Consider the following 25835-nt stretch of genomic DNA (forward strand, 5'->3'; position numbering starts at 1 on the left):
GGCCAAGAGGCTATGAAACCAAGGGATTCTCAGCATCCCATCCCTTTTTTGCCCAGAAGCTCCAAGCCATGTGGTCCTGTCCACCATTAAACCATCTTCCCCAAAAACCTCCATGTTTCCAGTGTCCTTTTCCCCACGGAGCTGAAACCAGAGGAATACTGCCTCCAACGATGGTGAAATATATAAATATAATATAAAAACCATTGAAGGGGGCCAACATGCCTAATACTCCTTCCTATTTTCCACACATCAACAACAACACCCCTGTGAGGTGGGCTGGGTAGAGAGAGGGAATTACTGGCCCAAAGTCACCCAGCCAATTTTCTTGGATGAGACGGGTCTAGAACTCTCAGTCTCCTGCTGATTGGCCCAAAGTCATCCAGGTGGTTTTCATGGCTAAGCCAGGTCTAGAACTCTCAGTCTCCTGCTGATTCGAAGAAGTCACGAACGCCATGGATAACATCAGCATACACAGCATTCTTGCCTACGCGCCTAACAAAGGCTGCTGTTGGAACTAAACACTCCCTGTCTTTAAAAAAGAAAACAGAGGAGATGTGGGAATTGCTATCTGTTTCCTCGCGCACGTGCAAGGACAACGGGCCTTCTGGTAGTTGTTTGTAACACGAGGCGAGGGACAAGGTCGAAATGTTGCCACTTCTTACCCAGAATTGTAGCAAACTTAAACTTTACAGCTTTGTATTCTCATATGGTATTTTGTGTGATGTAATGAGTTTGTAACAACACACTAACAAAAAATTGAAAACGTTAACAAAGATTGCTTCTAATAAAAGAGGGTGTCAGAGCCTGCCCTGGGCTCTCATCCCGATTTGGCTTCAAGACGACTGCCTCAGTGTCTTCATTCATGAGAGACCACCATAGATAGATAGATAGATAGATAGATAGATAGATAGATAGATAGATAGATAGATAGATAGATAGATAGATAGATAGATAGGTACATACATGATAGATAAATAGATACATGGTAGATAGATAATAGATAGATAGATAGATAGATAGATAGATAGATAGATAGATAGATAGATAGATAGATAGATAGATAGATACATACATACATACATACATACATACATACATACATACATACATACATGATAGATAAATAGATACATGGTAGATAGATAGATAGATAGATAGATAGATAGATAGATAGATAGATAGATAGATAAGAGATAGGTAGGTAGGTAGGTAGGTAGATAGATGATAAATAGATGCTAGATAATATATAGGTGATAGATACATAGACAGAAAGATAGGTAGATAGGCAGGTAGGTTGATGATAGATAGATAGATAGATAGATAGATAGATAGATAGATAGATAGATAGATAGGTACATACATGATAGATAAATAGATACATGGTAGATAGATAATAGATAGATAGATAGATAGATAGATAGATAGATAGATAGATAGATAGATAGATAGATAGATAGATAGATACATACATACATACGTGATAGATAAATAGATACATGATAGATAGATAGATAGATAGATAGATAGATAGATAGATAGATAAGAGATAGGTAGGTAGGTAGGTAGATAGATGATAAATAGATGCTAGATAATAGATAGGTGATAGATACATAGACAGAAAGATAGGTAGATAGGTAGGTAGGTTGATGATAGATAGATAGATAGATAGATAGATAGATAGATAGATAGATAGATAGATAGATAAGAGATAGGTAGGTAGGTAGGTAGGTAGATGATAAATAGATGCTAGATAATAGATAGGTGATAGATACATAGACAGAAAGATAGGTAGATAGGTAGGTTGATGATAGATAGATAGATAGATAGATAGATAGATAGATAGATAGATAGATAGATACATGATAGATAAATAGATACATGGTAGATAGATAGATAGATAGATAGATAGATAGATAGATAGATAGATAGATAGATGATAGATAGGTGGGTAGGTAGGTAGATGATAAATAGATGCTAGATAATAGGTGATAGATACATAGACAGAAAGATAGGTAGATAGGTAGGTAGGTTGATGATAGATAGATAGATAGATAGATAGATAGATAGATAGATAGATAGATAGATAGATACATACATACATACATACATACATGATAGATAAATAGATACATGGTAGATAGATAGATAGATAGATAGATAGATAGATAGATAGATAGATAGATAGATAGATACATACATACATACATACATACATATATACATGATAGATAAATAGATACATGGTAGATAGATAGATAGATAGATAGATAGATAGATAGATAGATAGATAGATAGATAGATAGATGATAAATAGATGCTAGATAATGGATAGGTGATAGATAGATAGATGTTGTGCCTCCGAGGTTTGAACCAGGTCAGTCAGCAGATGTAGGCTCGAGTGAGGAAGAAGATCTGGCATTGAGATTCGAGCCTGCATTACTGAGCGACGTTGAGAGGAGTCTGGGGGAGGAGGAGGAGTTGACTCTGAGAGATGAGCCTGATTTATTAGAAGTTTCAGGGGCGTCTTCCTCTTCTGGAACTCCCTCCCTGATTGCACCTCAGGTGTTAACTGTTAATCAGGAAAGTGTGCCAGAGGCTTCAAGCGATGATGAAACTGCCGGATGCTGTCTGGATGCTAGGACTAGGAGAAGATTGAGACGTCAATCTCAATTAGAAAAGAGACATCCAGCCAAGGATTAATTAAAGAGACTGACACGCCCCTTCAGGGGATATATAAGGAGCGTGTTAATGCCTCTCCCCCGCTTGAAGCAAAGTGTATTTTTGGTGCGAAAGAATTGCGTATGGCTGTGGCGTTGTGATTTATGGACAGTTCAGACTTGCCAGACGGATTCCAGGAAGACTGCCAAGGACTGTGAAAACAAGCAGTTAACTCTTCCCACCAAAAAGTGGTCCCTATTTTTCTACTTGCCTTTTTTACCTGCTTTCGAACTGCAAAGTTGGCAGAAGCTGGGACAAGTAACGGGAGCTCACTCCGTCACGCGGCGCTAGGGATTCGAACCGCCGAACTTTCTGATCCACAAGCTCAGCGTCTTGGCCACTGAGCCACCATGTCCGCCATATATACAGATAGCCCTCGACTTAACAACAGTTCATTTAGTGACCGTTCAAAATAACAACAGCACCAAAAATTTCTCGCAATTACGACCTTTGGAGCTTCCCCTGGTGGGGTCACGTGATCAAAATTCGGACGCTTAGCAACCGGTTCCTATTTACGACCATGGCTGTGTGCCGGGGTCACGGGATCCCACTTTTGCAAAGTCACCAATGTGCAGGGGGTTCTTTAGAACCGGAAGTTAAGATTCTGCCCAGTTCAGAGAACTGGTAAATCATGCCCCCTGGCTTCCCCTCCCAGCCAGTCGCCTCTGATGAGGCTGAAGATATGTTGCTGGAGCCGCCGGGCTGTAAGCTTGGATCAAGAATCTCTTTCTCTCCTTCCCCTCTCCCATACCCGGGGTCTGTTCCTATCCCATTGAGTTAGTTTTGCTGTTGCTGACTACCTCCTCCTCACTTCCTAAATGAGGTAGACCGAGTGGGAAGTGGCTGGTGTGTGCGTGTGAAATTGAGCCTCTTTCCCATAAAATCCATTCAGAAAACAAAAAGAGCAGATATGGTTTAATCCTGGTTGAGCCCAGGTTGCTGGAGAGAAGATAAGTTTAACATTATTTAATTGATTAACTCATTGGAAATTGCTGAGTTATGGGATGTAGTGCTTATGATGGGCTATAAACAGGTAACACTCGGTCTTAAAATTATGTTATGTAGGCAGAAAGTTTTTCAAAGAATTATCCTTCCGGGTTCAGTTCCAAGTGGGGGGAAAGACACTGGAAACATGAAGGCTGTTTGGAAAGATGGTAGATAACAGATAATCAGAGTTGGAAGGGACCTTATAGGTCATCTAGTCCAACCCCCCGCCCAAGCGGGAGGCTCTACACAATTTCTGACAAATGGCAGTCCAATCTCTTCTTGAAAGTCTCAACTGATGGCGCTCCCACAACTTCCGGGGCCAAGCTGTTCCATTGGTTGATTGTTCTCACTGTCAGAAAGTTTCTCCTTATTTCCAGGTTGAATCTCTCCTTGTTCAGTTTCCATCCATTATTCCTTGTCTGGCCTTCAGGTGCTTTGGAAAATAGCTTGACCTCTTCCTCCCTTTGGCAGCCCCTCAAATATTGGAAGACCTCTATCCTGTCTCCCCTGGTCCTTCTCTTTACTAGACTAGCCAAGCCCAGTTCCTGCAACCATTCGTTGTATGTTTTAGCCTCCAGTTCCCTAATCATCCTGGTTGCTCTTCTCTGTACTTTTTCTAGAGTCTCAACATCTTTTTTATAATGTGGTGACCAAAACTGGATGCAGTACTCTAGGTGTGGTCTTACTAAGGCTTTCTAGTGTTAGTACCTCATTTGATCTCGATTGTATCCCTCTGTTAATACAACTTGGGATTGCATTAGCTTTTTTGGCTGCTGCTGCACACTGCTGGCTCATATTTAGCTGGTTGTCCACTAAGAGATGCAGCTGAAATCTAGTTAGATGCTAATTGCAATGTGGCATGAAAAGTAAAATTGGACAAAACTCACAACCAATTTCTCATTTGGCAATAGAAATTTTGGGCTCAATTGTGGCAGTAAGTAGAGGACTATCTGCATATGGTAATATTTAAAACTCTAAGCCATGCCTATCCTTGCGTTCAGTATCTGAGCCTCGACTAATTGCTGCAGCTTGTAACATGGGGGAAAATGGATTGCTTGCCAACTGGAATCTGCCAATCTCTTTCCCTTTTCCACAAGAAACGCCCTGAGCTTCCCAGGAACCATAAAGATAAATTCAAAATCCAGAAGGATCTCTACAGACTTGAACCCTGGGCCCTGTCTAACAAAGTGAAATGCAATGTAGAGAAAAGTCAAGTCTTAACACTTAGGCAAGAAAAACCAAAAGTACACATATAGACTGGGTGAAAATAGCAGTAGCTGTGAGAGGGATCTTGGACAACCAGCTAAATAGGAGCCAGCCATGTGCAGCAGCAGCCAAAAAAGTCAATGCAATCCTAAATTGCGTTAACACAGGGATACAATCGAGATCAAGGGGGGTACTAATACCACTCTATAAATACCATTAGAGTACTAATACCACTCTATAAAGCCTTAGTAAGACCACACCTAGAGTACTGCATCCAGTTTTGGTCACCACACTTATAAAAAGAGATGTTGAGACTCTAGAAAGAGCAACTAGGATGATGAGGAGACCGGAGGCTAAAACATACGATGAACGGTTGCAGGAACCGGGCCTGGCTAGTCTACAGAAGAGAAGGACCAGGGGAGACAGGATAGCCGTCTTCCAATATTTGAGGGGCTGCCCCAGAGAGGAGGAAGGGGTCAAGCTATTTTCCAAGGCACCTGAAGGCCAGACAAGGAATAATGGATGGACACTGATCCAGGAGAGATTCAACCTGGAAATAAGGAGAAATTTTCTGACAGTGGGAACGATCAACCCATCCACACAAAATACAAAAGGAAATAGAACAAAATTAAATACAAAAGGAAATAGGAACAGAAGTTACCTTCGGAAGTTGTAGAAGCTTCATCCCTGGAGGCTTTCAAGAAGAGACTGGACTGCCATCTGTCAGAAAATGGTGTAGGGTCTCTGGCTTGGGCGGGGTGAGGGTGGGGGGTTGGACTAGATGACCTAACCTGTCAAACTCTATTAATCTGTTAAAAACCATGTACCTTATTCATATAATAATGTACTTGGGGGTTTTTGTGTTGGGTGGGAGGTTGGGAAATCCTGCGGTCTCACACAAAAGTTACACATTGTTGCTTGAATGTTAAAGACTGAAATTCTGAATTGATTCTCAGTCACCCAGGTCACGATTGTCCCAAAGGGGCTTTTTTCAGGAGGCAACTGGACTTCCTTGGTTTTTCTTTTTCTTTTGAAGACGTTTCGCTTCTCCTCCAAGAAGCTTCTTCAGCTCTGACTGGATGGTGAGGAATGGAAGGATTTATCCTCCTTGCAGACAGCTGGTCCTTTGCATCCTTTTTGAGGGTCGTAGAGGGACTTTTAATTATACAATTTGATATAAACACACTCTGGAAGTGTGGGAGTAGGAATGGGTTTCCAGAGGGGGAAAAATTGTAAACTACACGAACCATTTGCACTACTCAGGTGACCCTGATGACAAAAATAAACCTCCAAGTGGCCTCAACGGTTCTCTAAAAGGATGCAAAGGACCAGCTGTCTGCAAGGAGTATAAATCCTTCCATTCCCCACCATCCGGTCAGAGCTGAAGAAGCATCTTGGACGAGAAGCTAAACATCTTCCAAGGCAAAAAAAAACCCCAGAAAGTCCAGATGCCTCCTGAAAAAAAGCACCTTGGGGACAAGCTTGAAGACTTGGAGATGAAATGAATCAAAAATAAAACGTGTATTTCATTTTTATTAAATTTTTTTTGTGGGGGTGGTTTAGGGCGGCAGTGGACATGATGGTGGTGAAAGAAATGGGACCGCTGTTGACAGAAGAGATCGAGCCTTCGGTAAAAGTTCCTCTGCAAACTTTGGGTGAGTAATAATGATGATGATGATGATGATGCAGTAAAATTGTACAAACTGACTACCTAGAACGCCATAACCGAGTTGCTAAAATCATTCACTAGAAACTGTGCCAAAAGTTTGGAGTTGAGCATAGTCACAACTCCTGGGAACATCAGGTTGAGAAGGTTCTGGAGAATGAAAAAGTCAAGACCTTGTGAGACTTCAAAATTCAGACTGACAGGCACTCGGCCCACAACACACCTGACAGAACAATGGTTGAAAAGAAAAAGATTTGGTTGGTTGACATTGCAATACCTGGTGATGCGCGAATTGTAGACACGTAGCAAGAAAAAATCATGGGACTTACAAATTGAAGTTGAGTGACTTTGGAAAAAGAAATCGTGTGTTATCCCAATTGTAATTGGAGCCCTTGGAGCAATACCTAAAGGGCTGCCTCGCTATTTGGAAATCCTGAATTTATCAGACTTGAATACCCTGATTCTACAAAAAACCACCCTACTTGGAACAGCTTATATCCTCCAATGCTACCTGAACAGTTTCTAGGCCCTTGGTTAGGACTCGGGCTGTTGAGCTACCAACCAGCCCCAAAGATTGTGAATCTCACTAAAGATGAATAATAATAATAATAATAATAATAATAATAATAATAATAATAATAATAATAATAATAATAATAATAATAATAATAATAATAATAATAATAATAATTAATGTAGTTCTTGGCTTACGAGCACAATTGGAGCCACAACTTCCACAGCCAAGCGAGGTGTTTAAGTGAGTTACGCCCGATTTTGCCAACCTATTTGCCGCCGTTATTAAGCGGATCACTGCTGTTGTTAGGAGAGTCGGGCGGTCGTTAAGCGAATCCAGCTTCCTCTCCATTGACGTTACTGGTCGGAAGCTGGGAATCCTGCGGGATGTGGCTACCGTTCCAAATTTATACGTCGGTTGAATTTTGACCCCCTGATCTCGGGGGGAATGTTGTGATGTTAAGTCCGTGAGCCGGTTGTAACTGTCACTAAACGAATGGTTGCAATTCGAGGCCTATTTGTACATTATTTGTGGGGCGAGATTTAATCAGTGGCAGGATCTTGAATAGCTCTATCCCCTCTAAAAAACCCCAAGATCTGTTTATTTTTGGGGGCTTCCCAAACCCATCCAGTCCTCGACTTACAATCACAACGGAGCCCCACGTTTCTGTCGCTAAGTGAGACATTTGCGAAGTGAGTTTTGCCCCGTGGTTCGAACTTTTCTCACCAAGAGTCGTTAAGTGAATCTCTGCAGTCGTTTAAGTTAGTAAGGCGGTTGTTAAATGAACCTGGCTTCTTCGTTGACTTGGGCTATCGGAAGGTTACAAAAGGGGATTATAATGACCCGGGGAGACTGCCACCGTCATAAATATGAGTCAGTTGCCCAATTTGATCATGTGATCATGGGGATGCTGCAATAGTCGTAAGTGTGAAAAATGGTCATAAGTGCTGTTGTACCTTTGAACAGTCACCAAATGAATGGTTGTTACAGAAAAGATGTTCAGACATTGGGAAAAAAATGCTAAGATGATTAAAGGCTTCTTCCAACCTTCTTGTCTTCCATTCTTTTCCTTCTTCAGTCACATTCTTCCTTCCGCTTTTCTGCCTTCCTCTTCCTCCTCCCCTTCCTCCTGTTCCTTCTCACCTTCCCTTCTTCCGTCCTCGCCTTCTATCCATCCCTTGAGACTTTCAAGAAGAGATTGGATTCCCCTCTGTCAGAAATGATGTAGGGTCTCCTGCTTGGGCAGGGCGTTGGACTAGATGACCTACCAGGGTCCCTTCCAAGCCGATTGATCGATTGTGTTGCGTCCGGCGCAGGAAGGAAGCTCGGAGTCAGTGACAAGTTCAGCTCTTTATTGTGCTCCAGTACATGCTTAGCTTTAAGGGAAAAACCTGCGGCTTTTTATTCTCAAGCCGCGGCGGCCGTGACCAATGACATCGTTTCGAATCTCCCGCTCTTGGCTTGTCCAATCGCGGGAGATTCTTAACGGGCCAATCGGTGCGGCTCGCTCGGCCAATCCGGTCGCCGCGCGCTTTAGCCAATCACGGCACGGGGTTTACAAGAATGCTAATTAACTGTACAGAACACCCCTCCCCTCTTGGTTTGTTCCTACCTAACGTAGTCCCGTAAGTAGGCGGGGCTCCGTACCTGTCTCCTGGACTTGCGCAGGTCAGTTGTTCCTTGGTTTTCGACCTGCTCGGTCGGGGTTTTTGTTTCTCTTTGTCCATGGGATGGAATCGTCTGGAAGGTGTTGCCTGGCCTGTTGTTGCAGCTCCCTCCCGGTCTACCCGGGTTGGTCGAGCTGCGACTTTCGCCGCTCCCGCCTGGTCTTTCCGGGCTGGTTGAGCTGGCCTGGCTGCTTCTCCCTGGTGAGGGTTCGAGTTGGCTGTTATCTGGTGAGTATTGCTGGTTATATTCTATCCTTCCTTGGCCCCCTGTATCTTCCCTCCCCCCTTGGTTTGTGTTAATGGGGTTGCCTGTGTTTGCTTGCGTGTCGGTTGTGTTTCTTGCCCTTGATCTTAATTGATCGATGTGGCGTTTCCACGCTTGTCCGTCCGTTGTCTGCAGTCTGTATGAGTGGGGGCCTGTTTGTTGGGTTATGGTTGCCGGTACCCATAGTGGGTCTCCGGTAAGGTTTTTTGCATAGATTGCATCGCCCGGTGTAAATGCCCGGTGTTTGCTCGATGAGTCTGGGGGTTTTTCCGGGTTGTATGTGGGGTGCAGTCTGTCAAGTGGGGACCTTAGTTTCCTCCCCATTAATAATTCTGCCGGGCTTTTGTTTGTTGTCGTATTTGGGGTTATATGTTGTATTAGGAGCATTTTATTTATTTTTTCTTGTATGTCCCCGTGTTCGATTTTCTGGATGGTTTTTTTTGTAAATTGAACCATCCGTTCCGCCCTACCATTGGCCGCCGGATGAGCCGTCGCTGTCAATGCGTGTCGAATGCCCCGTTCCGCTAGGAATTTTTCGAATTCCAGAGAGGTGAATTGGGGCCCGTTGTCTGACACGATGACATCCGGGAGACCGTGGGTCGCGAACAGTTTGTTGAGTACCCTGGTGACAGCTTCAGTTGTGGTGGTTTTCATGTTGCTTACCTCCAGCCAATTGGAGTAAGCGTCCACCGTGACGAGGAATGTGTTTCCTCTTGTGGGACCGGCAAAGTCTATATGTATTCTAGACCAAGGTCCCCTGGGGTCTCCCATTCTAGTATTGGTGCGGCAGGGGTTTGGTCTGGTCTCTTGGCAGCGTGAGCACCTGGCCACCCAACCCTCAATATCCTTATCTATGCCTGGCCACCAAGCGTAGCTTCTGGCCAAGGCTTTTGTTCGTACGATGCCCGAGTGCCCTTCATGTAAAAGTTTTAATACTTTCCCTTGCAGCTTTTCTGGTACAACCACCCTGTCCCCCCATAACAAACAACCTTTCTGCAAAGACAGTTCTGTTTGCCGGTTTCTGAATGTCCTGAATGATTCGTCGTTGTCTTTTTCCGGCCACCCTTTTTCTACCCAATGCAATACCCGCGCCAGACGTTTGTCTTTATTAGTTTCTCGGGCAATGTCTGACGCGGTTATGGGTAGATCGGGTAACGCCTCTATGCTGAGGGTGGTCGTTGTGGGTGCTGGGTCGTCCTCGAGGTCGGGTAATGGTGAGCGGCTCAGTGCGTCTGCATGGGTGATTGTCTTACCGGGCGTTGTGTTAGCCGGTAGTCGTGGCGGCGAGGAATTCGGACCACCTTGTCATCCTGGGGGATAGGATGTTCGGTGTAGCCTTATTTCCCGCCAGGATTCCTAGCAACGGCTTGTGGTCTGTGATAATTGTGAATCGGCGGCCGTAAAGGTACTCGTGGAATTTCTTTACGGCCGCGACGATGGCAAGGGCTTCCTTGTCCAGTTGGCTGTAGTTCCTTTCTGGCTTGCTAAGTGTTCTTGAGAAAAAGGCAATGGGTGCTTCTCTCCCGTCCGTTAGGGCATGGCTGAGGACGGCACCTACGCCAAAAGGTGAGGCGTCGCATGTGATGGCGAGGGGTAGAGTCTCGTTGTACTGTATGAGGACGGCATCCGAGGTTAACAGGTCTTTTGTTTTCCTGAATGCGGCGTCCTCACGTGTCCCCCAGGTCCATTTTGCCGTTTTGTCGAGGAGCCTATGCAAAGGCTCCGCCACGGTCGCCTTTTGGGGTAAGAATACATTATAAAAATTGAGCAGTCCCAGAAATGCCTGTAACTCTGTTTTGTTTTTTGGATTCGGGGCTTCCTTGATGGCTTTTACTTTGTTTCCGGTCGGGTGGATGCCATGTCGGTCTAGGAGGTACCCCAGGAACTCGACTTGCTCTGTGTAAAGCTGGCATTTTTCCCTTTTCACTTTTAAACCGGCTCTCTTGAATTTCTCAAGTACCTCCCTTAGGCGACCCTCTAGTTCTTCCCGGTTGGCTGCTGATACTAGTACGTCATCGAAATAAGGGACCACCCCTTTTATTCCTTGTAGGAGTCTCTCCATGAGGCTTTGGAAAATCCCCGGGGCCACGCTGACTCCAAACTGGAGTCGGTTACAACGAAATGCCCCCCGGTGGGTGACAATAGTCTGTGCCTCGGCGGTTTCTTCGTCGACCGGCAGTTGCTGATAGGCTTGTGCCAGGTCGAGCTTCGCGAAGACTTTGCCCCCCCCCCCCAGTGAGTGAAGTAGATGTTGCACGACTGGGACGGGGTATGCGCTTTGTTGCAAGGCGCAATTGAGGGTGGCCTTATAGTCCCCACAGATCCTTACTGACCCGTCTGGCTTAACTGGGGTGACTATTGGGGTCTCCCACCGGGCGTGGTCAATGGGTTGCAGAACCCCCTGCTTGACGAGCTTGTCAAGCTGCTCGTCTATTTTCCCCCGTAGTGCGAAAGGCACCCGCCTCGGCTTTAGGCGTATGGGGGCGATGTTTGGGTCTAGACTGAAGGAGATAGGGGGCCCTCGGTACTTGCCTAAGGTGCCGTCAAATACTTCTTGGAAGTCCTTAGCCAGCTGCTGCTCCCAGTCGGCTTCCTCAACGTGGTTTATTCCGGTGACCTCGATGCCCAGTGGTGCGAACCATTGGAGTCCTAGGAGGCTGGGTCGGTTCTGGTCCACGATTGTCAGGGGAAGTTTTGCGGTGCGGCCCTTGAAGGTCACCTCGAACTGTCCGGTCCCGATGACGGGGATTCGGTTCCCTTGGTAGTCCTTGACTATCAATTTTTGGTTCTCCAGCCCTGCCTTGTGGATGTTAGGCACCAGCCGCTTGATTTCTTTCCAGGCGATCATGGAGAGGTAGGATCCGGAGTCCACCTCCATTTGGCAGGGCTCGCCCTCGATGCTCACTTCCACATAGACCTTTCGGGTATCGTTGGTCTCGGCGTGTGTCGTGAATGTCTGGTGGGTTTCCTCCCTCTGTCGGTCTTCCCGTTTCGTCGGCCCGGCTGTCTCTGTTCCAGCGAGTGTCGGCTTGGCGCTCTCGGTGCCTGGGGTGTGTTGTCTCGCCTCCGGTTGCTCGGTTCTCGGCGTCGGGGGCTGTAAGTTTTCCTAAGCCGGCAGTCTCGGGCGATGTGGCCCCTCTTATTGCAATGCCGGCATGTCACGTCGAAAAAACGGCAGTCTGCTCGGTAGTGGTTTCCCCCGCATCCTGCGCACTGAGTCCCCGACTTACGACTTCGTTGGTCTCGTCGGTCTCGTCCTGCCTGGAGCCGATGAACGTCTTCTTCTTCTCCTTCGTCCGGGGTGTCCGAGGCGGAGTCCAGGTCGCCGTGGTGTGTGGTGGTTTCTCGGCGGCTTGCCTCGGGGTTGTCGGCGCGGTCCCCGTTCTCTGCCTTCCGCAGTCGGGCCGCTGATTTCTTGGTGGCTTCGGCTGCGGACGCTTCTGCCAGGGCGACATCGAGACTGATGTCGCCCTTTGCCATTAGGCAGCTCTTCAATGCCTGGTCCCGGAGACCTAGGACCACGCGGTCCCGGAGGATGTCGTCTAGTTCCTGGAACTCGCACATACCCCCGAGGTCCCTCAGAGCGGCTATGAAGTCGTTGACGCTCTCGTCCTGCCGCTGGTTCCGCCGGTAGAATTCGCCTCGCCGGATGAGAATGGGTACGGTGGGAGCGTAGTGGTTTTGGAGTAATGGCGCAAGGTCGGCCCAGTCCATCGCCTTCACGTCGGCGGGTTTGGCGAGGGCTTTCGCCATCTTGAACACTGCGGGCCCGCAGTGTGTCAGGAAAACGGCCCTTTTCTTGTTCCCGTTTGCGTCCTTCAAGTTGCTACTCTCGAGGAACATTTGGAAACGGTCTGCGTACGATTCCAGGTCCTCGGTAGCCGGGTTGCATGGCGCGGGCGGAGTGAGGCCGGCCATCGCGTCGGTCTTTGTCTTTCTCCGGACACGTGCTTGGTGGTTCTTCCCTGAATCCCACCTTCGTCACCAGTGTTGCGTCCGGCGCAGGAAGGAAGCTCGGAGTCAGTGACAAGTTCAGCTCTTTATTGTGCTCCAGTACATGCTTAGCTTTAAGGGAAAAACCTGCGGCTTTTTATTCTCAAGCCGCGGTGGCCGCGACCAATGACATCGTTTCGAATCTCCCGCTCTTGGCTTGTCCAATCGCGGGAGATTCTTAACGGGCCAATCGGTGCGGCTTGCTCGGCCAATCCGGTCGCCGCGCGCTTTAGCCAATCACGGCGCGGGGTTTACAAGAATGCTAATTAACTATACAGAACAGATTGTAAGTCAAGGACTTCCTGTGTACGTCGTATAGAATAAAACCTACAAACGCGTTCGGATTTGACTGTGGGACCAAAAGGAAAATAAAAAGCTTAATGAGTCCAGAGGTATTTTTTTTTCTCTACCCTCTGCCGTTTGATCTTTTCTCTCTTGGGGGAAAAAAAAAAGATTAGTCCTGTTTTCCCGGCGTCTTTTAGGTGGGCGAGAGAAAAACGCGGTGGTTTTCCAAGAGGCCTCCTCGTTTTCATTCATCTCCTTATCTTTTAGAGATTACTCCTTCGGGAGAGGAACCGAGGTTTCCACCTGCTCCCTCGTTGCCCAAGGTCAAGGCCAAGAGAAAGCAACCGCCGAGTCCCCAGGTGAGATCAAAGGAGGATGGCCGGGATAGGGCCCCCTTCCACTCAGAGGCTCTGCTCCCAGGAAGGGTAGGGACCCCTTCAAGGCGAGGCCAGAAATTCTCATGCTGTGTGTGGGTTTTCTTCCCCAGTTCCAGCTAGCCGAGTATGAGCCGTCTCCTCCACGTCCTAAGCGTCGTCGAAGGCAGCTGCGTTTCATGGACGAAGTGACCCAGATTTCGAAGGAAGATTACGAGAAATGGATAGAAGATCCACACATTCAGTGCCGGCCCCTGGTAGATGTTTGATGCGGGGGGGTGGGGGGGGTGGTGGGGTGGAGAGACGTGGTGGGGTTGCAAATCCAGGGTCCTGCGGAGTCTCTTCTCTCCCCGGGCAGGGAGTTTTTACGAGTTTTATTTTCATTTATATCCCGGCCTCTTTATTTTTATATCCACAACTCAAGGTGGAGAACGTATCTAACACTCCTCCTTTGAGGTACGCTGGGCTGAAAGAGAGAGAGGGAGGGAGGGAGGAGGAGGGAGGACTGGCTCAAAATCACCCAACTGGCTTTTGTGCCTAAGCTGGGACCAGAACTCCCAGTCCCTTGGTGCTTAGCCCAAAGTCACCCAGTTGGCTTTCATATCTAAGATAGGACTAAAACTCACCGTCTCCTGGTGATTGGGGGGGCTGGGTTGGGCCATAGTCACACATCAGTTCATGCCTAGGAGAACTCCACCGTCTCCTGGCGATTGGCCCAAGATCACCTAACCGTTTCCATGCCTAAGGCAGGACTAGAACTCACCGTCTCCCAGTTTCTAGCCTGGCGCTTTGACGAGTAAACCAAACCGGTTTTTCTCCACTTTGCTCCAGGATTGTTGTGGGTGCGTTCACAGCCCCACGGAAAACCTCCGAGGATGTCTTGCCTCTCACTTCAATTCCCTTTGGTCACCCCGACGCACTCTAATAATTTCCTTTTTTTCCCCTCCACGTTTTTTGCCCTAGGCGAAAGTGCTCCTGCCAGCCAGGAGATTGAAGAAGGCAATCGAATTGCTGAATAACCCAGCCGTTAGTAAGTAAACCTCCCTGTACCTGTAACTCTGCAGGTTGTTCCCTTCCCTTCTCCTCCCTTGCGGGAGGCAATTGTGCGCGTCTCGCATCCATGATCCAGAACAAAGCAGGCCGTAAACTCGCAGAGGGCCAGGAATGCAGACCTCCTCCCCCCATTCTTTAGGGCCTCTTTTGCACTGGGTGTCCCGTTGGACCAATCGACCTGTTGCCCGTCTAAGCCTAGAGCGGAGTTCATGCTGCCCACTTTCCAATCTTTGCCACTTGGTGTCACTTTCTTTCTTCCAGTGAAGGAAAATTCCATTGATCCGGCCTGCGGGGTTCCCTCCAACCATGGAACCTTTGAACGGAGAAAGGAGAAGATTTGTAGCTCAGGGATGTGGGGTCCTGGTTGCTCTCTGAGCTTGGTGGTTTTCTTGCTGACGTCTCATTACCCAACTAGGGAACATCGTCAGTGCTAGAAGGGGAGGAGGAGGAGGAGGAGGAGGAGGAGGAGGAGGAGGAGGAGGAAGGAGGAGGTAATCAGACGTCAGCAAGAAAACCACCCAGCTCAGAGAGCAACCAGGACCCCATAATCTTTCTCCTCCTCCTCCTCCTCCTCCTCCTCCTCCTCCCTCTTCCTCCTCCTTCCTCTTCCTCCTTTCTTCCTCCTCTTCCTCCTCCCCTCCTCCTCTTCCTCTCCTCCTCCTCCTCCTCCTCCTCCTCCTCCTCTCTCCTCTTCCTCTCTCCTCCTCCTCTCTCCTCCTCCCTTCCTTCCTCCTCCTCTCTCCTCCTCCTCCTCCTCTCCTCCCTCCTCCTCTCCTCCTCCTCCTCCTCCTCCTCCCTCCTCCTCCTTCTCCTCCTCCTCCTCCTTTCCTCCTCCTCTTCCTCCTCCTCCTCTCCTCCTCCCTCCTCCTCCTCCTCCTCCTCCTCCTCCTCCTCCCTCCTCCTCTCCTCCTCTCCTCCTCCTCCTCCTCCTCCTCCTCCTCCTCCTCCTCCCTCCTCCTCCTCCTCCTCCTCCTCCTCCTCCTCCTCCTCCTCCTCCTCCTCCTCTCCTCCTCCTCCTCCTCTTCCTCTCCTCCTCCTCTCCTCCTCCTCCTCCTCCTCCTCCTCCTCCTCCTCCTTCCTCTCTCCTCCTCCTCCTCTTCCTCCCCTCCCTCCTCCTCCTCCTCCTCCTCCTCCTCCTCCTCCTCCCTCCTCCTCCTCCTCCTCCCTCCTCTTCCTCCTCCTCTCTCCTCCTCCTCTTCCTCCTCCCCTCCCTCCTCCCTCCTCCTTCCTCCTCCTCCTCTCCTCCTCCTCCTCCTCCTCCTCCTCTTCCCTCCTCCTCCTCCTCCTCCTCCTCTTCTCCTCCTCCTCCCTCCTCCTCCTCCTCCTCCTCCTCCTCCTCCTCCTCCCTCCTCCTCTCCTCCTCCTCCTCCTCCTCCTCCTCCTCCTCCTTCCTCCTCCTCCTCTCCTCCTCCTCCTCTCCTCCTCCTCCTCCTCCTCCTCCTCCTCCCTCCTCCTCCTCCTCCTCCTCCTCCTCCTCCTCCTCCTCCTCCTCCTCCTCCTCCTCCTCCTCTCCTCCTCTCCTCCTCCTCCTCCTCCTCCTCCTCTTCCTCCTCCTCCTCCTCCTCCTCCTCCTCCTCCTCCTCCTCCTCCTCCTCCTCCTCCTCCTCCTCCTCCCTCCTCCTCCTCCTCTCCTCCTCCTCCTCCTCCTCCTCCTCCTCTTCCTCCTCCTCCTCTCCTCCTCCTCCTCCTCTCTCCTCCTCCTCCTCCTCCTCCTCCTCCTCCTCTTCCTCTCCTCCTCCTCCTCCTCCTCCTCCTCCTCCTCCTCCTCCTCCTCCTCCTCCTCCTCCTCCTCCTCCTCCTCCTCCTCCTCCTCCTCCTCCTCCTCCTCCTCCTCCTCCTCCTCCTCCTCCTCCTCCTCCTTCCTCCTCCTCCCTCCTCCTCCTCCTGGATCAAAATTCGGACACTTGGCAATGGATTCGTATTTATGACGTTGGCAGAGTCCCAGAGGTGACATGATCCTCTTTTCCGACCTCCTGACAACGGAGACACCGGATTCACTTAATGGCTGTGTTCCCAACATTAACAAAGGCAGGGATTCACTTAACGACAGTTGGCCAGCAAGCTGGTGAGAGGCAACGAAGCTCAGCAAGAGGAAATCCGTGCCTCCATTGTGGTCTTATGTTGAGGACTTCTTGTAAAGGGCTGCCTTTGCACTCTTCCCTCCTACCCATGCTGCTTTTTTTCCTTGGCCCAGAATTGATGCACCCCACTCTCCATGGATTATGGGCCCGATACAGCAACATCCGGAAGGCGAAATATGCCAAAAAAAGGACTGAGGAGAAAAAACGGAGAGCTGAAACTGTCAGCGAGCTTGAGGTAAAAATTCAGACTCAAAATTTCTCAGCAACTGACCGATGTGACACTTTAGATTGGAACAACATATCTCAATTTGGGCAACTTGAAGATGGGTGGACTTCAATTCTTCTATTCCCATTCCTATTCCTATTCTGTTCTGTTCTGTTCTGTTCTGTTCTTATTCCCAATGCTTTTCTATTCTATTCTTTCCTTATTCTATTATGCATTCTATTCTACTCTATTTTCTATTCTATTCTATTTCTATTTTCTATTCTATTCTATTTCTATTCTATTTTCTACTCTACTCTATTTTTTATTCTATTTCTATATTCTATTCTATTCTATCTTCTATTCTATTTCTTTTTTCTATTCTACTCTATTTTTCTATTCTATTCTACTATATTTTCTATTCTATTTATATATTCTATCTTTTATTCAATTCTATTTCTACTTTATTCTATTTTCTATTCTATTCTATTCTATTCTATTCTATTCTATTCTATTCTATTCTATTCTATTCTATTCTATTCTATTCTATTCTATTCTGCATTCTATTCTACCCTATTTTCTATTCTATTTCTCTATTCTATTCTATTCTATTTTCTATTCTATTCTATTTTCTATTCTATTCTATTCTTTTCTATTCTATTCTATTCTGCATTCTATTCTACCCTATTTTCTATTCTATTTCTATATTCTACTCTATTCTATTTTTATTCTATATTCTATTCTGCATTCTATTCTATTCTACTCTTTCTATTCTTTTCTATATTCTTTCTATTCTATTCTGCATTATATTCTATTCTACTCTTTCTATTCTATTCTATTTCTATTCTATTCTATTCTATTCTTTTCTATTCTATTCTTCTATTCTATTCTACCTATTCTATTCTATTTCTATTCTATTCTATTCTATTCTATTCTATTCTACTATTTTCTATTCTATTCTATTCTATTCTATTCTATTCTATTCTATTCTATTCTATTTTCTATTCTATTCTATTCTGCATTCTATTCTATTCTTCTCTATTCTATTTCTATATTCTTCTATTCTATTTTCTATTCTATCTATTCTATTCTATTCTATTCTATTCTATTCTATTCTATTCTATTCTGCATTCTATTCTATTCTATTCTATTCTATTCTATTCTATTATTCTATTCTATTCTATTTTCTATTCTATTTTCTATTCTATCTATTCTATTCTATTCTATTCTATTCTATTCTATTCTATTCTATTCTATTTTTCTATTCTGCATTCTATTCTACCTATTTTCTATTCTATTTCTATATTCTATTCTATCTATTCTATTCTATTCTATTCTATTCTTTCTATTCTATTCTATTCTATTCTATTCTATTCTATTCTATTCTATTCATTCTATTCTATTCTATCTTCTATTCTATTCTATTCTATTTTCTATTCTATTCTATTCTATTCTATTCTATTCTATTCTATTCTATTCTATTCTATTCTATTCTATTCTATTCTATTCTATTCTATTCTATTCTATTCTGCATTCTATTCTATTCTACTCTTTCTATTCTATTTCTATATTCTTCTATTCGATTCTATATTCTATTCTATTCTTTCTATTCTGTTCTGTTCTGTTCTATTCTATTCTATTCTGCATTCTATTCTACCCTATTCTCTATTCTATTTCTATATTCTACTCTATTCTATTTTCTATTCTATATTCTATTCTATTCTGCATTCTATTCTACCCTATTTTCTATTCTATTTCTATATTCTCCTCTATTCTATTTTTATTCTATATTCTATTCTGCATTCTATTCTATTCTACTCTTTCTATTCTCTATTCTATATCTCTATTCTATTCTATTCTATTCTATTCTATTCTATTCTATTCTATTCTATTCTATTTCTATTCTATTCTATTCTATATTCTATTCTATTCTATTCTATTCTATTCTGCATTCTATTCTATTCTTCTATTCTATTCTATTTCTATATTCTATTCTATTCTATATTCTATTCTATTCTTTCTATTCTATTCTATTCTATTCTATTCTATTCTATTCTATTCTATTCTATTCTATTCTATTCTATTCTATTCTATTCTATTCTATTCTATTCTATTCTATTCTATTTCTATTCTATTCTATTCTATTCTATTCTATTCTATTCTATATTCTATTCTCTATTCTATTCTATTCTTTCTATTCTATTTCTATTCTATTCTATTTTCTATTCTATTCTATTCTATTCTATTCTATTCTATTCTATTTCTATTCTATTCTATTCTACTCTTTCTATTCTATTTTCTATTATTCTATTCTATATTCTATTCTATTCTATTCCTATTCTATTCTATTCTATTCTATTCTATTCTATTCTATTCTATTCTATTCTTTCTATTTCTATTCTATTTCTATTCTATTCTATTCTATTCTATTCTTCTATTCTATTCTATTCTATTTTCTATTCTATTCTATTCTATTCTATTCTATTCTATTCATTCTATTCTATTCTATTCTATTCTATTCTATTCTATTCTCATTCTATTTCTATTCTATTCTTTCTATTTCTATTCTATTTCTATCTATTCTATTCTATTCATTCTATTCTATTCTGCATTCTATTCTATTCTACTTTCTATTCTATTTCTATATTCTACTCTATTCTATATTCTATTCTATTCTTTCTATTCTGTTCTGTTCTGTTCTATTCTATTCTATTCTGCATTCTATTCTACCCTATTCTCTATTCTATTTCTATATTCTATTCTATTCTATTCTATTCTATCTGCATTCTATCTATCTTCTATTCTATCTATTCATTCTATCTATTTCTATTCTATTCTATTCTATTCTATTCTATTCTATTCTATTCTATTCTATTCTATTCTATTCTATTCTATTTCTCTTCTATTCTATTCTATTCTATCTATTCTATTTTATTTCTATTTTCTATTCTATTTCTATTCTATTCTATTTTCTATTCTATTCTATTCTATCTATTCTATTCTTCTATTCTATTCTATTCTATTCTATTCTATTCTGCATTCTATTCTATTCTACTCTTTCTATTCTATTTCTATATTCTACTCTATTCTATATTCTATTCTATTCTTTCCCTATTCTGTTCTGTTCTGTTCTATTCTATTCTATTCTATTCTGCATTCTATTCTACCCTATTCTCTATTCTATTTCTATATTCTACTCTATTCTATTTTCTATTCTATTCTATTCTATTCTATTCTATTCTATTCTATTCTATTCTATTCTATTCTATTCTATTCTATTCTATTCTTCATTCTATTCTTCTATTCTATTCTATTCTATTCTATTTCTATTCTATTCTATTCTATTCTATTCTATTCTATTCTATTCTATTCTATTCTATTCTATTCTATTCTATTCTATTCTATTCTATTCTATTCTACTCTTTCTATTCTATTTCTCTATTCTTTCTATTCTATATTCTATTCTATTCTTTCCCTATTCTATTCTTCTTTCTATTCTATTCTATTCTACTATTTCTATTCTATTTCTATGTTTCTATTCTATTCTATTCTATTCTATTCTATTCTATTCTATTCTATTCTATTCTATTCTATTCTATTCTATTCTATTCTATTCTATTCTATTCTATTCTATTCTATTCTATTCTATTCTATTTCTATTCTATTTTCTATTCTATTCTATTCTATTCTATTCTATTCTATTCTATTCTATTCTATTCTATTCTATTCTATTCTATTCTTGACTTGCTATGTCTGATATGGGGAATGCAACCCGCAAGATAGCATTTGTGAGAGAGCGGGGGTGGGTGGGGGGGAAATCCAGTGTCCTTTTTGTTTTGTTTTGTTGGAAGAACCTCGCAAAAGGAATTAAAAAAAAGTTGTGTAAATGAGCAGCGGAGCTCTTAGGAAGCTTTGGATGCCAGCGACCCATCCTAAAGAACTCAGTTTAATTCCCTCCCCCCAAACCTGCTTGGCCTTCCCCAGTTTAGAGTGCAATGGGATAAGAGCGGGGGGGGGGAGGGAAGAGGTGGAGGTTTTCTGGGGTTCCCTCTTCCTGTCTGGCCGTGCCTTTCAGGGGTGCTGTGTGCTTGAGACTTTCAAGAAGAAACTGGACTGCCATCTGTCAGAAATAGTGTAGGGTCTCCTGCTTGGGCAGGGGGTTGGACTAGAAGACCTCCAAGGTCCCTTCCAACTCCGGTTATCTCTTATCTGCTGAAAGGAGTTGACGGCAACCTGCAAAACCTTCCAGTAGACATAACTGCGAAAACCCTTCCTCCCCCCCCCACAATATTCCCATGTTGTGGTGCAGAAGCCCCACCCCCGGGGGGGGGTCTCTCCTTGTGGTTTCTGGGCTCTACCACATATCAGCCCTTTTGCCGGCATCTGCTGTCTGTGTTTTGTGCTTAAAATAGGGCGTTGCCCATTAACAGTATGGGATCTGCCCATTGCAGAGTGATGGTTTCTTATTTATTTTTTAGATGTGTTTTCTGTCCAGACCTTATTTATCTTATGAGTAACTCAAGGCACCCAACAAACCTAATACCCCCATCGTCATATTTTCCCCGAAACAAGGAACCTCTTGCATTGTTCTGAGTGAGAGGGGCTGCCCAGAGACACCCAGTTGGCTTCATGCCTAAGGCAGGACTAGAACTCATTGTCTCCTGGTGATTGTCCCAAAATCCCCCATCTGCCTTTCCTGCCTAAGGCGGGACTAGAACTCACGGTTTTCCTGCCTAAGGCGGGACTAGAACACACAATCTCCAATTTCTAGGCCTGAATCTTAAACAATTCCATTCTTAAGTTTTTCTTTGGAAGCTTGGCTGGACAATCGAGCTGAAAGGCGGATGGATTATCTTCTTGGATGTGATTTAACCTCTTGGGTCCTTTGTGTCTTTGGTTCACAATTCGTGAGGTTTGGCGTTCTCTCTTTCCTTCTCCAGGTGCTGCGCGTAAGTGAGGAACCGAGCGGGCCTCCAGTGGGCTCCTCAGGTGAGTCCTGAGTCCTCCAGAGCAGTGGTCGCCAACCAGAGGGCGGGGGGACCACTGGTGGTGCGCGAGAAAGTTTTGCTGGTCCGCAGAGAAATGTCACCCCCAAAGCCATTAATCCAGGCTGCGTGGGAACACAAGGCTTGCATCGCTTGCATTGCGTACAACACGAGGTAGTGAGGGGAGGGGAGAAAGGGGGCTGTGGGGGGAACTTGCCCCATTTGCCCCACGCACCTCGCCTGGCCACCGGGCTGCTTCTTTCCGCTTCTTTCTTCTTCTGCTTCTGGCTGCACGCAAGGAAAGCAGCAAAAGTCTTTCTTTCTCTCCCCCAAACTCCGCCAGAAATGAGTCTTTGGGACCCTGCAAGGCCTCCTGCTCCAAGAGGCTGTGCCATTCTGGCGGAGTTTGGGGGAGAGAAAGAAAGACTTCTGCTGCTTCTGCTGCTTTCCTTGCATGAAGCCAAAAGTCTCTCTCTCTCTCTCTGCCTCCCCCTGAGAACAGAGCTGGAGACGGTATCCTGAGATCCCAAATAAAGAATGATCGACCGGTAGGAAAACGGGGTGGGGGGGTGCCCCAGAGAGGGGTTGTGTGTCAGGCTATTTTCCTGCAGACTTTTGGGGGGACTTTCCCAGGGTCTCTGGTCCGCGGGATTTAAAATCATGAGTTTGGTGGTCCCTGAGGTCCAAAAGGTTGGCGACCTCTGCTCCAGAGAGTCTTGGATACGGAGCTCATTCCTTCTCCTTCTCCTCCAAGAGAGAAGCGGTGGGGCCTTCTTGACAAGCTCTTGGTCTTCCTTGCAGAAATATCCCTTGAGACCACCGAGGAAGAATCGCGCCCAAGCTTGGTGATACCCGAAGAGAGGTAAAGGTTGCCTGCCTGCCGCCCACACCCCAAGAAATGGGGTCTCTAGAGACCGGGGGGGCAAAAGTTCTTGGCATCAACTTGGTTTTTTTTTTGGGGGGGGTCACCACATTACAAAAAAAAGATGCTGAGACTTTGGAAAAAATGCAGAGAAAAGCAACTAAGAGGATTAAAAGGCCCGGAGACTAAAATGTATGAAGAACATTTGCAGGAATTGGGTTTGGCTATAGAGAAAAGAATTGAAGGTGTGTGTGTGGGGGGGGAACACACGTGATAGCGCTATTCCTGAATTTGGGGGTGCTGCCCCAAAGAAGGGGGGGGTCAACTTATTTTCCAAAGCACCAGAAGTCAGGACAAGAAACAATGGATGGAAATTAATCAAGGAGAGAAACGAATTCTGGAATTAAGGAGAAACTTCTTGACAATTAAAAAACATTGAACCAGTGGAACTGCTTGCTCCCAGAAGTTCTGAATGCTCCATCACTGGGAGTTTTTAAAAGGAGATTGAAGCGCTGTCTGTCTGGGATGATCCAGGGTCTCCTGCTTGAGCAGGGGGTTGGACTAGAAGACCTCCAAGGTCCCTTCCAGCTCTATTCTGGTTGATTGATCTGACTCTTCCTTCCTTAGGATTCTCCTCGAACCGGAGAACGGGATCTTGCCGGTGGTGCCTGAACTCCCCGAAATAAGCTTTGAGGTGCCACTGGACAAGGACATGATCACCTTGGGCTACGTCTCCAGGTAAGGCATCCTTCCTCCCTGACCCACTTCTAAAGGCAGAATTACTCCGCTTTGACCCCCCTTCTTTTAAGGGTTTCAAAAGAGCCATTTCTTTTTAAAATGACAGGAAGAGCTTCTATCTTTTTCTCCGGAGGAAGCTGTGAAGGGGGTCTAGAAAGCGGTGGGAGACATGGAGTTAATGGAGGGATTCCTCCCTCCCTCCCTCCCTTTTTCCTTCTTTCCTTCCTCTGCCTTCTTTCCTCCTCCACCCCATCCCTCTCCCCCTCCTTCCTTCCTTCCTTCCTCTTTACCTTCCCTCTCTACCTTCCTTCCATTTCTTTCTTCCTTTCTCCCTCCCCCTCCTTCCTTCCTTCCGTCCTTCCTTCCTTCCTTCCTTCCTTCCTTCCTTCCTTCCTTCCTTCCTTCCTTCCTTCCTTCCTTCCTTCCTTCCTTCCTTCCTTCCTTCCTTCCTTCCTTCCTTCCTTCCTTCCTTCCTTCCTTCCTTCCTTTTCCCTCTACCTTCCTTCCCTTCCCATCCCTTCCTTCCTTTTCCTTCCTTCTTTCCTCCTTTCTACCTTCCTTCCATTTCTTCCTCCTTCCTTCCTTCCTTCCTTTTCCTTCCCTCTACTTTCCTTCCCATTTCTTTCCTTCCACCCTCCCCTCCTCCTTCCCTGTCCTTCCTTCCTTCCTCTCTTCCACTCTCCCTCCCTTTTTTCTTTCTTTCCTTCTTCCTTTCTCTTTCCCCCTCCCTCCTCCCCCCCCTTTTGTCCCAAGGCCCAACCCACCTGGGGCATGAGGCCAAACGTCCCCTCTGACTTTTTCCTGGCAGGTTGGTCGTAGCCAAACTGGAACAGGTCAAAGAGCTGGATTTCGACCAGTTGGTGCCCCTCACCACACCCCGAGAGGTGGTCCGCCGTTTTTTCAGCATGTGTCTGGGTGCGTGTTTCTTATGACCCCGTCGTTGCTCGTTTCCCCTCATTTGTGCGTTGCTGATGCCCTTTTCTTGATTCCCCCACTTTGCGAGTTACAGGAAAACAAACTTCTGGCCTATTTGAGTTTCCTGGGTCCTGTAAGAGTGCTGGGAAGTGAGAAAAGCATGACATTTCTTATTGCCACCTTGCAAAACACAGGTCAAGCCTTTTGCTCTTGATGTGGACCGCATGAAAATGTTCAAAATACAGGTGGTCCTTGACTTATGACTGCATTTGAGCTCAGAATTACAGGCATAAAGTGCTGGCCATTAAGTGGGACGCATGACCATGCCTGATTTTATAAGCAGTTATAAGGGAATCAAGTGAAGGACTAGAGGTTAAGCAAGCGTGGCAGTTCTTAAATCAATCCATTTTACCCAATGGGATAATTTGGGCTGGAAACCGAAATAAACACCAATTTCTGGGCAAAATAGTCATAAATTGTGCTCATGTCTCCGCCCCCACCCTGGGACACTGCAAATGGCCATAAATACAGTCTGAACATCGATCTGAAATTCAGGTTGCTGAACGTCCAAAATGAGATACATAGAATATCAGAGTTGGAAGGGACCTTGCAGGTCATCTAGTCCAACCATATCAGCCTCTACCTAGGATTGAACTCACAGCCTGGATTGTGAGGCAACAGCGCCACCTCTAGGCCACCAGAGCTGCTTATCACACAACAGGCGTTTGAGCTTCAAATCCAGGTCCTAAGTCGCCCTGAGGGGAGGTCTGTTGTAACTTCGGACAGCCGGTCGTTAAGCCGAGGACTGTGTTTTCTCTACTCAAGTGTCTTTCTTCTCCCCAGTTCTGGCTACAGATGAGATCCTATGCTTGGAACAAAAGGAGGCTTACGGTCAGATCCTGAATAAGCCAGGAAAGCGTTTCCCCCGCAGCTAGAAGATTCAGCTCTGCGATTCTGACCACGGTCCCTTTCCAGCAAAACAGTTGCCCCCTTGGCGAAGATTCAAGCTTGCCGGAAAGGCCCTATGTTGTGTTTCATAGGAAGTTTTTGGATTAAAGTAATATATTGGCAAATTATGGTTGGTTCCCTATCCTATTTTGTAAATAAATCTGTTGAGCATTAAACTGCAAGCGGAGAGTGGTCATTTTTGAATTTGCAACATAGATCGTTTTAAATATAAATGTACAGTATATGTATAAATGAGATTGACAAAATAACTTTTAAGGTGCTGACCTAGAAACCAGGAGATGGCGAGTTCTGGACCCATCTGAAGCACAAAAGACAGCTGAGTAACTTTGGGCCAATCAGCAGATTGAGTTCTAGT

General features: G+C 45.0%; 1 protein-coding gene across 1 annotated transcript; it reads left to right on the forward strand.

The window, feature by feature from the left end:
• The first annotated feature begins 14516 nt into the window (after window positions 1-14516).
• LOC148129179 (meiotic recombination protein REC8 homolog) lies at window positions 14517-25598 on the forward strand. The gene is made up of 7 exons (XM_087947200.1): window positions 14517-14705; window positions 16923-17044; window positions 21952-22000; window positions 22798-22858; window positions 23486-23596; window positions 24405-24511; window positions 25355-25598. Exons 2-7 carry the CDS (start codon window positions 16928-16930, stop codon window positions 25444-25446), a joined length of 537 nt encoding a protein of 178 aa, XP_087803326.1. The 5' UTR covers window positions 14517-14705; window positions 16923-16927; the 3' UTR covers window positions 25447-25598.
• The last annotated feature ends 237 nt before the right edge of the window (window positions 25599-25835 follow it).

Source organism: Notechis scutatus, chromosome Z (assembly GCF_049901735.1).
Source record: "Notechis scutatus isolate UNSWTSFEM ecotype Mainland chromosome Z, rNotScu1.2, whole genome shotgun sequence".
NCBI classification, from domain to species: Eukaryota; Metazoa; Chordata; class Lepidosauria; order Squamata; family Elapidae; genus Notechis; species Notechis scutatus.

Coding starts and splice junctions, on each gene's coding strand:
- LOC148129179 (XM_087947200.1), top strand. CDS start 16,928: ATGCACCCCACTCTCCATGGATTATGGGCCCGATACAGCAACATCCGG. Junction 17,045..21,951: donor AAACTGTCAGCGAGCTTGAG/GTAAAAATTCAG, acceptor TTCCTTCTCCAG/GTGCTGCGCGTAAGTGAGGA. Junction 22,859..23,485: donor TTGGTGATACCCGAAGAGAG/GTAAAGGTTGCC, acceptor TTCCTTCCTTAG/GATTCTCCTCGAACCGGAGA.